The following is a 15,543-nucleotide window of genomic DNA, read 5'->3' as shown; positions in this document are numbered from 1 at the left end:
GAGCCCTGTGATGGCCACACCACGCCGGGGCTCCCTGCACGGAGGATGGCTGTGGGAAGGACTGATGGCGTCTGCTTTGCTACCGCACCTGCCTCACAGGGCTGCTAGGAGCCCAGGGACCCACAGCAGGGCCAGCTGCCCCTTGCCTCTGCCGGCCCCCTCCCCAATTTTCCCACCCACCACATCCTGCTGGGCAATGGCGCATCCCTTGGCTTGGCATCCTTGGGGCAGGAGGGAGGGATGCTTGCCCAGGCAGCGGGGGCTGCAGAATGTAGAAGGGGCAGGGACAGGGTCCCTGGTGCCTCTGGACATCCCCTCCCATGCCCCGAGGCCAGGGATGATGGGTGGGAAAGGCCCCATCTTCAGCCCTTGCTGCTGATCACTGAGAGGGTCCTTCCCCAGTGAAGACAGAATAACTGCCCCAGCGACACCCTCTAGCAGCTGAAATGATCTATTTTTGTTATTTTGTTGAATGTATATTTTTGGATGGTGTAGAAGTTTAATGAGCGCGCCTGCACACCAGACTTGTGCCCATTAAAGTTGTTCCTGCTTGGAGTGCGGCTCGCTGGGGTCTCTCTGCTGGGGTGCGTTGGCAGGCTCTTCCATGGGATCCTTGGGTTATCCCATCCCCAGGACAGGACCCGATGTTTAACCCTGTAGGATCCTGCTGAGCTGGGACCAGTAACAGCGCTCCTGGCAGAGCACCAGCAGCCTGGTGCCATAGGGGTCGGGGTGATGGAGGGGGATGCTGTGCCTCGGGAAGTTGCTGCAATCTCTGGGGACTGTCACTACCCAGCGAAGAGAGAAGCCAGCAGAGGATGGGAATCTGAAGAGGGAGACTTCGCAGGATGGGAATCGCCTCCCTTGGTGGCTGCAGGGTCATGCACAGCGCAGCTCTCCTGGCTGTGCCACTTGCGGGTGCAGCACCATGTCTCCCATCCCACCAGTTCACCTTCCAGATCATGATGCTGTGCTTGCGGCTCATCCCCCTCCACCTATCTCCCAGCTCCCAGCCGGGGCAGGGGGACATTCGTGGGAAGGGGATGTTTCATCCCCGGTGGTTCACGGCGATGCCCAGTGGCATGCCCAGTTTGGGAGAGGGACGCTCCAACACATCACTGGGTTGGTGGGGGCCATCGATCAAGAATTTGGCAGGATGTGGGGGAGAAAGGGAAGGAAAAAAGCCCCGAGTCAGCTGGGGGGGAAGCGGCCAAGGGGGAAACGATGCGGCTCTGACGGTTATCGCTGTTGCTGTGAGCTGGGGCAGGAGGTCACTTGCCAACCCACAGGAAGGCACGAGGGGTTTGCAGAAGGGAAATGAGGACACGGCCGTTGCCTCAGGAGCAGTTGCAAGCCCTGTGGGAGCCTGAGGAGGAGCAGAGCCACCAGGATAAGGGGAGCAGAGCGTCGTGGGATGGCCGGGGGTGGCCAGGACACCCCACAAAGCAGCATGAACTTGCTCCTGGGCACCGTCCTGCTGCTCCTGGTGCTGCCTGGTGAGTGGTGGGTGAGGAGGACGTGGGCACCCCTGGCTTGGGGTGCACGTGGGCTTGGGGGTTATGTTTTCTCATGGGAGGGTGTTGACCCAAAGACCGTTGTGGGGTTTCACCCTGAAATGTGGCTGGGCCAGAAGGGAAGGTCCCCCCTGGGATGTGCAGAGGTAAGCGGAGTTGGGGGGGAGGGTTTGCTGCTGCGGGCTATTTTAAAACCCTGGACCAGCAGCCCAGAGTCTCTTCTGCCAGCCACCCTGGGGAGCTGGACGCGGTGACGTGTCAACAGGCAGGCATGGTGGCTTTGCCTTCACCAGCCCTGATGTCTGTCCTGTTGCTTTTTGAAGTCCATGTAATGGTAGGGCTGCTCCTTTCGAACCTGGCAGCTGCCACATTCTCCTGCCTCCCCCTTCCCCTGTGGGCAGCGGGAGGACTGACCCTAGATTTTGGGGTTTTCCCCCTATTTCCCCATGCGTTCTTGTTTCAGATGCTGCTGGGGGACAGGAGAGCTGTGACGGTGAGTGGTCCCCCCCATCCCTGCCCTCGCTCCAGTGCCTGCCCGGTGCCATGGTGCCCAGCAGTCACCCCGCTCCCCTCCTCCCCAGCCCTGGGGCGGGGTGATGGGTACCACAGGTGCTGCAACACGGTGGAGCTGGAGGAGCAGGGCAACGGGACTCCCAGCCCTGACCTGCCCTGGCGCTGCCCGGAGCTGAGGCACTCCGGCAGCCCCGCTTGCGCCTGCCTGCGGGACCACTGGCTCAGGTAGCAGACGGGGGGGACGTGGCGGGGTTCAGGGGCTCAGCCCCCCGCATCCCCCAGTCCCACAGCCCTCCTGCCCTGCAGGCTGCTGCAGTTCGAGTGGCCGGTGGTGCGCAGCAGGCTGGCTGGGCTGAAGGCGCTGCTTCTGAACATCAGCAGGACTGTCACCCACGATGTCCTCATCACCTTTTCCCCCAAGGAGGTGAGATGCACCCCTCTCCCTCGCTCAGAAGGCCCTGTGCCTTCAAGCATCGCTTGGCCCCAGCCCTGGGGCTTGGTGTGCCATGGCGTGCTCTTCCTCCACCCTGCTCCAGCATTGCGTCATGGACCTACGTCAACTTTAGCATCCTTTGGCAAGAAGTCACGTGAAACAGTGCTTGGGAGGGAAGAGCCCTCCCTGAGGAGCCGTCCCAGCAGCAGGCGGGTGGTCAGGGGGAGGGGAAGGAAGAGGAGGAACGTGTGGGACCTTGCACTCCCTGCCCACCCCAAGGCTCTCCCACTCTCTGGATGTCCCAGGGGACCATGCCCCACAGAGTGATGGTGGTTTGGGAGCTCTCCTGGGAGCCGGTCCCAATTCTACCCCTTTGCTGCTGGGTGCTGGGGATAAGGTTCTCCCCTTCTGCCCTCGGGGCTCCTGCCGATATTGCTGAGCAAACCCCACCCGGACAGGGTTGAATTTTTGCCTGGAGAAAGGTTGGTGGGTCCTGAGCAGAGATGTGACATTGCCAGCAAGCAACCCCCCACTGCTGTTCTCCACCGCAGGGCCCTAGGATGCTGAACATGACAGAGAAGGGGAAGGCAGGCAAAATCCAGCTCCCCAGGGAGATATTCCAGTCCCTGAGAAGCCAGACAGCGCGCGTGGTGGTGACAGTCCTCAACGTCCGGCAGCTTGGCATGTTCGAGGTACAAGCTGGCATTGCTGGCATCCCTCCGGCCACTGGTACTCGCTACCTGTCGGCTTGGCTCAGGCAGCATTGCACCCATGCAGGAGATCAACCAGACGGGGCAGGTCCTGGATGACACTGTGGTGGGCATCACGGTGGGAGAGACGAGCATCTCTGGGCTGCAGGACTCCGTGCAACTCACCTTCACCCATGGGCAGCTGCTCCATGTAAGTCAGCTGTTCACTCCCTCCATCTCTCCTCTGGTGCCCCTCACTGTGGCGGCGGCTGATGCTGCTCTCCCCCCTTGCAGGGCGTCACCCCGCAATGTGTCTTCTGGGATGCCAGCAAAGGTATGGTCCTCGGCGGGGCCGGGCACAGGGCCGGGCATGGGTGCTGTGCCCGGTGCTCACGGCTGTCACCCTGTGCCTGTCTCAGGGCAGGCAGGAGGCTGGAGCAGCAGCGGATGTGTCACGCAGACCAGGGACAAGGGGACAGTCTGCTTCTGCGACCATCTCACCTTCTTCACCCTCCTCCTGGTGACAATCCCACTCCCCGCAGCTCCTGCCTGTACCCCATCTGCACTGCCTGCCCCACCTTGGTGGCCCCTCGGGTGTCATGAGTAGCGGCACAGGGACAGTTATAGCTGCTCCCACGCAAGCCCAGGTCCCAAAATCAAGGCCAGCCCCAGCTCAGGAGGGCAGCAGCAGCTCAGCAGAGCGGGTACGGGGTGGAAACAGCCCCCAGCTTAGTGCAGGCTCTGGAGCAGTGAGGCTTGGGGTCCCATCTCCTGGTAGAGGCTCCCAGGAGGGTGCTCATGGTGCTCCACCATAGCCTTCACTCAGCCCTCACCCCACCCCAGGGAGCATCTCCTCTGAGCCACCACTGCCCCGCTCCCCCTGAAGACCTTCTGGGGGGACAGACCAATGGCTTGCGTGGGGTCCCTGCAGCAGCCCACCAGGGTTATCAGCCCCATGGCTCTGGTAGTGGCAGTCGGGTTTTCTAGGTTGGTCCAGGGCCTGTCTAACCCAATGTGTGCGTGTTTGGCAGAACCCGGCTCTGAACAGGTCCACGGCACAAGCCTTGATGGTTGTTGCCACCGCTGGCTGTGGGGTAGCCATTGCTTTCTCCATCTTCATCATCACCTTCTGCATCTTCTTAAGGTAGGATGTGCCAGCAGCTCCCTGGGGACTCATCAGGCTGGGAGAGATATTGGGCAATTCCGGTGCTTCTGCGTGAACTTGCTGCAATACGGCACGGGGCCCTGCTCAGCAGTGACCCCCACCTTTTCTGCTCCCTCTGGGGACACTCAGGTGGAGATTCAGGTCTGAGAAGACCCTCCGCATCAACCTGGGGCTGCACATGAATCTCATGGGCAGCGTGCTCCTCCTCAACCTGGCCTTCCTGCTCAATAGTGGGCTCTCCGGTGGGACCCAGTTGGGGACCTGCAAGGTCCTGGGGGGGCTCACCCACTACTGCCTGCTCTGCTGCTTCACCTGGATGGCACTGGAGGGCTGTCACTTCTACCTCCTCTTCGTCAAGGTCCTCGGCACCTACATCCACCACTACCTGGCGAAACTGTGCCTGATTGGCTGGGGTGAGCACCACCAGCCTGTGCGAGAGCTGGGAGGAGAGGGGGGCAGTGGGTTACAACCAGGGGGCAAACAGCGTGATGCAGTGATGGGCAGAGTGCAAGCAAGCCCCTGTCCTTTATGTTTTATATGGGCTCGGTGCACCAAATTCAGGGCAGCACCTGCAGGCACCCTCCATCCCACTGGGGACCAGCCTCCTGCTCATTGAGCAGGTGATGATGTCCTCGGGTGTCTTTGTTCCCCCATTAGCAGCCCTCCACAGCACCTTGCGGGGCACCAGAGCAGATGATCCTCCAGAGAGGTTAGGGTACACCTCGAGCCCCACCAGCCAGTGCTGTCCTTCCCTCTCCACATCATGTCCTAGCAGCAACTGTTGTGTCCCCGACACTTGTGCAACCTCAGCAGGTCCCTAAGCCCCATCTTCCCTGAGGTCAGCACATCCAGGGACATGCAGAGACCCCCAAGCCAACCACCTCGCTCACCGCTTGCCTTTCTGGCCTCCTCCATGTCTCTCTTGTTCTTCCAGGCTTCCCTGCTCTCGTGGTGGGGGTGGCAGGAGTCATCGGCAGCTACGGGGAGTACAGCATCCAGACCACGGAACACCAGGTCATAGCCCACCTGTGCGTGTGCCACCACCCACAGGGCTTAGGTGGCCCTTTGTCATGGGGAGCGGTAACCTGGTCCTGCCAGGAGCAGGGTGGTGGGGGGTTGCACCCATCCTGCTCAGCTTCATGCTGTGCTTCTGCTTCCCTAATTGTGATTACAACACGGCAGCTACAGCCATCATAACCACTGCCACCACCACCTCTTGTGCCGAGCCTCCTCAGTCATGCCTGCAGGCCTCCAGGTCGTGGAGGGACATCCAAGGTCCTCCTGGAGATTCCCCAGACTCCCTCCCAGCTGAGCAACACGAGGGCAGCGGGTTCACGCTACTGTCCCCCCTGCTTCACCCTGGTCTCGGGAAAACCCCACCAGCACAAGGGTGTCCCTGCATCCCCAAACACATCCCCCTGGGAGGCTCCCATGGGTGCTGCTGGGGCTAGCAGAGCCACTGGAGGCACCACGGTTGTCTCTTTTCAGGTGCTGGATCACTTCCAAACATCTCCTGGTCCACTACATCACCAACTGTGGCTACTTCAGCCTCATCTTCCTCTTCAACATGGCTGTCTTTGGGGTGGTGACCCAGAAGAGCTGCTGCCTGCAGGGCACGGGGACAGTGCAGGGAGACCGTAATGCCTGGAAGGTGGCCCTCATGGTGATGGGGCTCTTCTGCCTGCTGGGAGCCACCTGGGCCCTGGCGTTCTTCACCCACGGCACCTCCTCTGAGCCCGTGCTCTACCTCTTCACCATCCTCAACTCTCTCCAAGGTCAGGGCCAGCTCCGACCTGGGCTCCCTGGGCTTGGGTGGGGAAGATGGAGGAGGGAGGACCCAGCTTGGCAGGGGGTTGACCAGGGGTCCGAAGGCACCAGCATATTCCCAGCACTGTCATGCACTTCCATTTGGCAGGGCATGTCAAGCCGGAGGTCCCAGCCACTGGCGTGGAGCTGGTCATGGCTCTAAATCATGTCCACTCCACCGGGGGTGGTTTTCCTCCAAGGATGCCACTCCTTAGCAGAGGAAGAGGGACACTATCCACCCAGGGCATGTCCCAGCCCAGTGGCTCACCTGAAGCATGGGGAGACCCCCTCCTGCAGGAGCAGGAGCGAGCTGGGAGAATCCCCTGGAAGTAGCAGGGAAGTGCCGGCAGCATGTTTCCCATCGTCTCCTCCTGCTGCTGCTGCTGAGTGTCTGCCCTCATTTCCCTGCAGGATTCTTCATTTTCATCTGGCTGGTCGTCCTCTACTACCCAAAGACGAAGGAGATTGCTGGCTCCCTCTCCCACATCATCAGACATGACAAAACCACCACAGTTTCCCAGGACTAGCTGCTGGCTACACCTCCCTCCCTGCCTTCGTGTGCCCCCGCTGAGAGCAAGTTTCGATCCCCATGGATGCAGCTTCCCCATGGAGGATAAGGGCTCAGTTTACTGTGCCTCAGTTTACCCTTCAGTGGGCATGATCAACCTCAGCGGGGGCTCTTTGCTTTGGCCCTTTCATTCCTAGTGGCCTGCCATGGGCAAGGAGCTTCGGAGATGTCCCTTCCGCCAAAGTCCCTCCTGGCTGCAGCTCCCCCATGGTCTTGAAGTGCCTCTGATCTCATTCCCCAGGGGCTCTTGTGGGGGTGAGGAGGGAGCCCACAAACTGCCTGCCTTCAGCCAGGATGGAGCCATCCCCCTCCTCGCTAGAGATGGCCTTTGGTGCTGGACCAGCCCAGTGGTGGGTTTTCCTGCTGGATTGACTTGCTCCAGCCCAGACTCAGGAAGTTCAGGTCTGGGAATCAGCAAAAATGGAGAAACCCATGAGCTTCTTTGCAATACATCCTCTCCCAATACATCCAGGGATCTGCTGGACGTCCCTCCTGCAAAACACCCTCTGGGGCCAGCAGCGATTTCCACGGGGACACTGTGCTTCAGCTGCAGCAGGGAAGACACTCTTCTCCTTATCTGTGTTTTAATATTAAACTTCTGCCAGCTGTCTGAGCACTATGGATTTAGGCTTTGATGCTTACAATATTGTTTGTTATTTGCTTTATATTAGGGATGTATTGATGGGCAAAAATCTTGCTGGCAATTTTTCATGAATGAAAGGAGAAATCTGTCATGAATGAAGAAATCTGTATGGATAGGTGTATATACACACACACACGTGCACACACAGAGCAGCCCTTTCTCTGCTAATGCTACATCTGTGTCACACAGAACCATGCAAAGTCCAGCTTTGGTGGGCAGGTATCTAGTGTGGGTACCTCTGTCTCCCCACATGCCTGGGTGACTCTCTGGGGAGGAGGAAAAGAGGAAGAAGGAACCTCCTATCCCTAGCACATGTTTTGAGTCTAGGGAGCATGAGCCAGGAGGGGATGAGAAGGTCCTAGGGATGCTACAGAGAACAGAACACTCTGATGTGACTCATCCTTCAAGCATCGTTTGTATCCAACCATCACCTTCCCCAAAAAACCCTGTAAAGACACAGGCAAGAGCCTGTCTGCTACTGGCACATTTATTTGGAAACAGAAGTTTCCTACACTGTTCGCCGCCTCGCACTGACAGCCGCAGCAGTCACAGTGAGCACACCAAGCGCGCACAGCAGGATGAGGGCCCCGGGGAGCCATGGGTTGGGTCCTGAAGAAGAGGAGAAAGGTTGGTTACACATCTGGGTCCCCTGAGCCGGTGCTGAGCCCTGGCACAGCATCTTCTGACTGGGGACGGATTCAGGGAAGGTCATCTCCTGTGAAGGGTAAGAGCCACCGGAGCTGGGGGTACTTTGGGGCCCTGAGGGCACTAACAGGACTCGGCCACGCCAATCTGCTTCACCTGTGGCCTCCACCCACACCTGCTGCCCAGGGGCTCCATTTAGCTCAGCAATCATGCCTCATCTGAGCTATGCTGTAGGTGGGCTTGCCCCCAACCCCAGTCCTGGACTGCTGCTTGGATCTCCTGGATTGACCTTGGTGCTCAAAAGGAGCCTGCCTTGCTGGGTTGATGCAGAGGTCCAGCGTGAAAACCCAGCCTTCCCTGCTGCACCGACAGCCTTCTGGCTTCTAGTCCCTTCCCGTTCAGCTCCCCTGGTCAGCCCAACCTGTGCCTGGTTCGGAGCCGCTCACACAGAGCTAACCTCTCTGTGCTGGTTTGGCTTCTGGAGCACAACATGCATGGCCGTGACACCTGAAAGACTCCACGCTTCTGTGCAGGGCAGCCCTCTTTAATAACCGAGCATTGCCTAGACAGTTGCAAGGGTCTGTGAGCTGCTCCTGCCCTCCCTGGAGTGACATACATACCCGCCAGGTCCTGTTGGTCAGTCCTGGAATGGTGGGTCTCTGCTCCCAAGGAAGGAGCAGCCAGCAGGTGGATGGGTCCATAGGAGACAATCTTATTGTAGTCATCCACCAGCGCTCGTTTGCTCCTCCAGTGCCTGGGGCATTGCTGTCAACAAAGCCAAGGGAAGAGTGATGGGACCAGAGGGCAGGGGAGAAGCCTGCTCCAGGCGGCAAGAGCTGTCCTGCTGGTCTGTCCCTGGCAGAGGCACAATTAGGGCTGCAGCCTGGGAGCAGTCAAGACTCCAGAGCATGAGAGGAGCTGGTTCCTCAAGGACCTTAGTCTGCTTCTCCCCAAGTCCTAGCGTAAACCTCTCCTCCTGCAAATACCCAACAGACAGAGGGAAGAGGGAGAGGAGCTCTCTGGTCAGTTCAAGCCCTCGTACCTTTAGTTCAAGGTGCTGGGGTGAGCTCCTGCTGCTGGGAGGTGTTTGTTGTGCTGAGGCACCCGAAACCAGAGCAGAGCCCCTTCTCCCAACAGCAGGCCAAGGGAAGGGAGGTCCCCCTCTCTGGCCAGGGCACAGTGCAGACCACCAGGAGAACTCACCTTGACACAGGGCTCCGGGCCATCAGGGAGACACAGCCGGACACGGCAGTGCAGGAACACCTCAGGGTAACCAACAAACTGAAACATCTGGAAGCTGAACTTGGCAGTAGTGCTCTCTCCAATGGCGTTCAGGTATGTCACTGTCTCATCGTGGGGACACCTAGGACACAATGGCCGAGTCAGCAGGTGGCAAATGAGGGGGAACATCTCAGCCTAGGACACCTGAGCACACAGGGACTGGATGCAGCCCTCAAGCTTTGCTGAACAGGACTTTTTCTGTCTCGGTGCTGGTGGGGATGCCCTTCCTTGGCACCCTGTGTTGTGCCCAGCTCAGGGAGGAGCTGCCACCAGCACAGGAGCTGGCTTGTGTCTTGCTCTGTGGGGCCACAGCTGCTCTGCAGGGGTGGACTGAGCCTGGCTGTGGCTCCCACTTCCTGGATATCCACATTACTGGCTTTAGCTTGGCTGCAGCCACCTCTAACACAAGCTCTTCAGCAGAAACATCTCTGCACATCCCAGCAAGGTCTCTCATCTCCCCTCCTTGCCTTTTGCCTCCACACCTGGTCAGGAGCAATGCTAGAGGGAAGGCAGTACTATTGGCAGCAGAGCAGGGTCAGGAGAGGGGGGTCAGTTCAGAGTGGTTATGGGGGCTCATCTATGGGGCTGTTCCACCTATTCGGTGATGCTGTCCACCACAGGCTCCACCTGTGAGCAATGATGGTGTCATTGCTTGTTGCTCCCTCACAGCAACCTGTCCTTAGCACCCAGGAAAGAGATGTGACTGTGTTCATGGTGCAAGGAGACCAGATGCGCTAGGTGCACCCCACTCACCCCTTCTCAATGAGCTCGTGCCGCACATCCTGGTAGGGATCTGCGCTTGGTGTGGCCCAGCAATCCTCAACACTCAGCAGAAAGTACTTGAGCTGGTGCTGTCCTTCTATCTTCAGCAGGACATAGAGTGTGTCTGTGACGGGGATGGCTGCGGTCAGCAGCTGATAGGGCTGGTGGTAGGAGGGGGTCTTGTACAGTCTCATGCTGACGTTGAAGTGTCCTTCTCTGACCATGAACTGCACCAGCCTGAGAGGAGGAGAGCTCATGAGCAGAATGAGAAGGCAGGAAGGATTTAGTGCAAGTCAGGCCACTGGCGCAGGTGCACGGATGCTGGATGTGCCTCTGCTCCCAGGTGGAGCCTCGTGAGAGCCAGGCCCCGAGCTGCCTCCTGGCTGGTACATCTGCACCGTGTGTGGACAGAAGCAAGGAGCTCCAGGGCTTCCCACTGACCAGCTGGCCATTGAGGACTGTGAGAAAGACAACCCAGGGGGTCCTAACCTGCACCTCCACAGGGGCCTGGTGGGGGCATCTTCCAGTTCCCATCCTTTATTTTTTGGATAGTTGGTTTTAAGCAGTGAGGACAGGGGAAAAGTAGATTGTGTATGCTCCTCTGGCTCTGTCCCAGGCCCAAACCCCGTGTTGAAAAACCATATGGGGAAGAGAAAGGGAGGCACCCTCATATGGCATTGCTGTCAGAGCTCTCTAGTAGCTCCCCAGCGCCTTTGCAGATCACCTCACTGAAGGCGTCTATTTTTCTGCAAGCTCAAAGATACCATGTCAGCAGCAAGGTGAAGAGGGACTACTCACTTGTCAACAGCAGTGAGAGCGAAGGGCAGTTTCACCACATGCTCGTAGGCATAGACGCAGGAGAAATGTACCTCCAGCTGAAAACTCCGGGAGATCACACCCCCGTGCACTTCCTGCTCTGACTCAATGACGTTGGAGTACGACACGTGGGAGCTGTTTTGCTGGAATGACACAGATATCAAGTCTCCAGACCACGTCTAAGTCCATACACAGAGCTCCAAGCTCCGGTTCAGATGGTGCAACTCGGCTACAGCTGCTCCAGGCCTCCTGGATATCTGCAGGGGTTTTTGCTCAAGCCCTGTGTCCAGGGGCTACTGGCAATCATCACCAGAGGAGGCAGGAGTCAGCATAGTGACCACAGGTGAGGGCCCTCCTGTGTAATGCAGAGCTGGAGCACTGGTTCCTCTGCACCCTCCCTGACCCATGAATCAAGTGAGGGATCAAGGGGCTATAGCCAGGGGTGCAGAGCTCAGAGGATACTGGCAGCAAGTTGAGGGCTGTTATCAGCTAGTAAAGAGCACCCAGAGACTTCCATGCTCTGCTGAATAAGACAAGATGTGCTGCCAGCAGGGGTTTGGTGGAGGCAGAAGAGCTTTCTGACAGTTCCCAGGGAAGAACCCAGGAACAACCTGCCACCTCAGCCCCCAGCCTTCCAAGGGGAACGAGAACTTTACAGCACCCAGACAAAAAGGAAAAGCCTCTGGGGCCTTTCCCTTGCTGTCCCCACTCAGCATGTCTGCTCCTCTCATGGCTTCAGAGCTATGCAGAGAGGCTCTCCTGGATCCTCACCTGAATTATTGATCCACAGGCAGTGTGGTTTTCACCTGTGAGAGTGGCTGCAAAAAACGGCTCACCCGCTTCTTCCCTTTCTGAGACCTTGCATGCCTGGTTCTTCAAGTGGACAAGCTCCTGAGGGATTTTCAAGAGTTCAAACACCTCCTTCCTCACCATCATCTTCATGTGCTCTTCCTCGCAGGCCAGCTTCAGTACCACATCTGGGGGAAAAAGCCATCTGCAATAGCAATAAGGAAGAAGCCTGAAGGAGCCCTAGGTCAGCTACAGGATGGCACAGTCCCACTGAGCTCAACAGACCCTCATCCCAGCCTTGTTGGAGGCTGCTGGTAGGGCTCTTCAGAGACACTGGGCAAAAGACAAACCTTTGGGAACAAGCAGAAGTTAGTGTGGGTCTGTCATTTTTTACTGGTTGCCTAAGACCTACACAAGCCCATGGCCGCCACTACTCTGAACAGACACAGTCCTTAGGCTCAAGACATCAAAGGCAGATGTCGTGGGTCTGGCCCCTTTCGAGGGCTGTCTACAGAATCACTGCAGTCTGCCAAGGGCACCAGACACGGACAGTAATCCTCTCTTTCAGATGAAGAAACAGTTTTTGGCCAGTCTCTCGAAGGAGCCTTCACTGTAGCTGTGCTGGAGTGTGTGTGGTTGTGCTGAGACTGCGAGGCAACTGTGCTCTGCAGCATGCCCTGCTGCCCTGACATGGCTCCACCACAGCATGGCTTCTTGACAGCCGAGGTTTCCTTCTTAAGGGAATTAAGACATATGGGGAGGAAGGAAATGGCCTGGACTGGGTCTTGTGCCAACATGTAGTCAGGATGTGGTGGTGGGGAATGCACCTGAACCAGGAGCTGGGACATGCTCCCGGAGCCTGCAGTGGAGAGCAGTGGTAAGTAACATCAGTGCACCGTGCCCACCGCCCTTCCCTCTGGTGCCTGTGGACAGACTGGGGAGGGCTCACCAGCATCCCCAGCTCTACCTTGGCAGAACGTCCCTGTGAAGCCTGGTTTGCAGCTGCAAACTGGTCTGTCCTCCATCACCTGGCAGGCCCCCTGGTGCTGGCACGGATTTGGCAGGCAAGCGTCCAGGCTCCTCTTGAGATGGAGGGCAACCCCTCGCCTCAGGCCATGAGGGCTCTCCAGCTTACCTGCAGCAAAGGAAAGGTGAATAAGCTGAAACGCAGCAAGATTATCTCCCCTACAAGAGATGCAAGAGGGAACTTGCCCCATGGTTTGAAGCCCTGCACAGCTCTCAAGGACTGAGATCTTGCCTAAAGCCAGAGCAGGCACATCTAAGGAAGACCCTGCCACCTCTGCTTGCCTGGGAGGATGTCACTGAGAGCCTGGGAGACATCCTCAGCATGGCCATAATCTGGATCAGAGCTATAGAGCCTGCCACCAGCTAGCAAGGAGAGTGGTGGCATGTCACAGCACCTCTGCCCTCTCCACAGGTCATATGCCGTACATGGCTGGGATGGAGAGCCTGTGGTTTCTGCCTATTTGGCCAGCTCTTGCACCCCAGTTCCTGCCCCCCCCGCCCGAGCCTTGCTCTGTTGTACTCCCTTAGCAGCCTTCAGCAGTGCCCTGAATGAGGAACCTGGACACAGATCAGGTGAGGGTTTGACCTCTCCTTTCCATACTACCTGTCTGTAACCCAGCATGGACAGTGTACAGGGACACTCACTCTTGTTGCCTTTGCAGCCAGCCAGGCAGAGGGCAGAAACCAGCAGCAAACATCTCACAGTCCTTTCCTGTAAAAACAAGCAGGCTCTGGGTAACTCAGGTTTTTAGCGCGCTCGCTGGAGATGTTTGCAGTCATTCAGAAAGAGCCAACCCTCAAGCATGGGTGCGATAATTTCTGTACTGTTTTTCCTCCAAAACCTCTAGGTTCCACGGCACAAAGTAATTTCCTAACCCAAAGGGCCAGATCAGCAATGTCTCCCCCCTGCAGGCTAACACAAGGGTCAAATTTAGGTAGCTATTCCAGAAAAAGGGGGTGGGAGAAACCAGACCTTGGACCTGCAGGGATGTGCTGACAGTGATAAAGCCACATTTCAGTAAGAACAGGCACTTTGAGTAAAAACTGCACCACAGAAGCATCAGTCCAGGCTCCCTGAAGAGGAAAGGAGTTTCTCTCTTCCGTCTTCCCACTACAGCTCTTTTGAAGAGTTAGGATTTGCAAAAGGATCCTTGCTTTTCCAGTAACCCATATCCATAACAAGGAGACAACAGGGAAAAAAAAAACCCCAAAGCCTTCAACACAACTAAAATTAATGCCACAAAGCCACAGATTAAGTCGATCTCCCCTGTTGGTACAGATAATGGATTTCTTTAGGGAAATTAATGGCACGGTGCTGGGTGAGCCCTGGACACTGGAGCCTCCTTATCAGAGATGTGGATATGAGTCAGCCAGCGCTAGTGGCTGGAGCAATGCTCTGCCACCCCTCTGCCCTGCAGATGCACTGACAGTGGGGCAAAGCCAATGCCAAAAGCCCCACTCTGGTCTGGCAGCATGTCGTGTACCCCCTCCACCCGACCCCGAGCAGCTGCAACCACCAGACCTCCGGACAAGGAGGGTTTATTCCCTGCTCTGCTCCTCATTCGCTGCAGCAGTCCTGAGAGATCCCACCAGCATTAAGATCTCACCTTGTTCTCCTCCCACTTACCATCTCCAGGCCACTCTATGCTCCTCCACCCACCGTTGCCCTGGGTCACTCTCGTGCTCGCCGCCGCGTGCCTTATATTGCCTTCCGGCAGCTCATCCTTCTCCCCCACACAAACATGCTGCCCCCGCGATTGCACAAGAGCCAGTTTAGCATCCTTCTGCAGCGGCTGGGGAGGAAAGGACTCTGCGAAAGTCCTTCCTCCAGGACGGATGGCCCTTCTGATTAGCCGACAGCTCGTGAACGCTGACCCAATTCATGGCCCTGATGGGATCCCAAACAGGGGGAGTATCTGCAAAATCCCTGGGGAATCTGGGGTGTTGGGCATCCAACTGTTTTTGTGGTACCTGCTTTTGACGCAGCAATAACAGCAGATACCACAGCGGCACATGCGAAGGCCAGATAACTGTGTACTGGATACACGCAGTTTTGCAACCACAATGTATATTTGCTTCGGCTGTTTTTTTAAAGATTTCTGACATTTAAGATCTGGTCAGAAGTACTAGTGAGAGATGGAGGGATGAGGGCTTGGTCTTACCGCGCTTTGTTTCGGAAACAGTAACTAGCTGTGAATAGCAGTAATCACTCAAAGTGATGCTTCTTGATATACATTGACTATACTCCATGCATCCTCAGAGCTTTAATTGCTACAGTCACCATAACATAGCAGCAAATGTGAACATCCATCCATCTAGGTTTTTTCCTAACCACAACGAAAACCAGAAAACAAGTATTTAGCACCTGACCCTGCTTACAGCCTAATGAACTACCAATTTAAAAAAAAAAAAAAAAAAAAAAGCCTCCTGTCATCTCCTGCTGCCAGCTTTTGGGTGAGAATATCTGCTTTCCATTATGTGTGTTTTACAAAGCAATTAACTGGGACAGAAGCTTGCACAGACTCACTTAGAGATGCAAAGGCAGTGCAGCAGCCCCCAGGCTTAGAAAGCAACAAAGGAAAAGGATGAGGAGGGCTCTTTGGGTTGTTTTTTTCAAAGAGAGTGAAACTCGTGGGTTTCTCCGAGGGCCTGGTGGGAAAGCCTTCCTGTGGCGGGCAGGCTTTAGCTGCTTCCTCCTCATTTTGCCCCAGAATTCTCCTGGACGGAGGGGGCTGCCACCAGAAACGCGCCCTCTCCCCCGGCGGCAGCGGGGCGGCTGTCGGGAGCTTCCAGCCAGGGAGACGCTCAGGCCAGCGGGATGGGCGCCTGAGGAACCCCGGCGGGCAGCCCGGGGCCTGGGGGTGGCCTGCGGCCTTGGGGCGGGGGGAGGCTC

General features: G+C 57.2%; 2 protein-coding genes across 2 annotated transcripts; one reads left to right on the top strand and one right to left on the bottom strand.

Annotated features, from left to right (window-relative positions):
* Positions 1–1,327: 1,327 nt before the first annotated feature.
* GPR97 (G protein-coupled receptor 97) lies at positions 1,328–6,714 on the top strand. The gene is made up of 13 exons (XM_010583100.1): positions 1,328–1,496; positions 1,978–2,007; positions 2,096–2,252; positions 2,334–2,451; positions 3,012–3,152; positions 3,238–3,360; positions 3,444–3,483; positions 3,569–3,669; positions 4,181–4,293; positions 4,444–4,727; positions 5,249–5,342; positions 5,803–6,089; positions 6,532–6,714. Exons 1-13 carry the CDS (start codon positions 1,415–1,417, stop codon positions 6,645–6,647), a joined length of 1,686 nt encoding a protein of 561 aa, XP_010581402.1. The 5' UTR covers positions 1,328–1,414; the 3' UTR covers positions 6,648–6,714.
* Positions 6,715–7,802: 1,088 nt separating this feature from the next.
* On the bottom strand, positions 7,803–14,534 carry LOC104842665 (uromodulin-like). The gene is made up of 9 exons (XM_010585176.1): positions 14,460–14,534; positions 13,296–13,362; positions 12,592–12,759; positions 11,607–11,812; positions 10,818–10,978; positions 10,011–10,256; positions 9,180–9,339; positions 8,597–8,741; positions 7,803–7,940 (listed from the first exon to the last, which is right to left on the bottom strand). The coding sequence occupies exons 1-9, from the start codon at positions 14,532–14,534 to the stop codon at positions 7,840–7,842; spliced, it is 1,329 nt and encodes a 442-aa protein (XP_010583478.1). The 3' UTR covers positions 7,803–7,839.
* Between the last annotated feature and the right edge of the window lie 1,009 nt (positions 14,535–15,543).

The sequence above is a fragment of the Haliaeetus leucocephalus genome, unplaced genomic scaffold (genome assembly GCF_000737465.1).
Source record: "Haliaeetus leucocephalus isolate CR32 unplaced genomic scaffold, Haliaeetus_leucocephalus-4.0 Scaffold92, whole genome shotgun sequence".
Lineage (NCBI taxonomy): Eukaryota > Metazoa > Chordata > Aves > Accipitriformes > Accipitridae > Haliaeetus > Haliaeetus leucocephalus.
This window is presented reverse-complemented; position numbering and strand designations above follow the sequence as displayed.

Excerpts from the sequence above, each read along its gene's own strand:
- LOC104842665 (XM_010585176.1), bottom strand. The coding sequence starts at position 14,534 with ATGAATTGGGTCAGCGTTCACGAGCTGTCGGCTAATCAGAAGGGCCAT. Across the intron at positions 13,363-14,459 it reads GGAGGAAGGACTTTCGCAGA|GAAAGGACTGTGAGATGTTT; the intron begins GTCCTTTCCTCC and ends TTGTTTTTACAG. Across the intron at positions 11,813-12,591 it reads CACAGGGACGTTCTGCCAAG|ATGTGGTACTGAAGCTGGCC; the intron begins GTAGAGCTGGGG and ends TTTTTCCCCCAG.
- GPR97 (XM_010583100.1), top strand. The coding sequence starts at position 1,415 with ATGGCCGGGGGTGGCCAGGACACCCCACAAAGCAGCATGAACTTGCTC. Across the intron at positions 1,497-1,977 it reads GCTGCTCCTGGTGCTGCCTG|ATGCTGCTGGGGGACAGGAG; the intron begins GTGAGTGGTGGG and ends TTCTTGTTTCAG. Across the intron at positions 4,294-4,443 it reads ACCTTCTGCATCTTCTTAAG|GTGGAGATTCAGGTCTGAGA; the intron begins GTAGGATGTGCC and ends GGGGACACTCAG.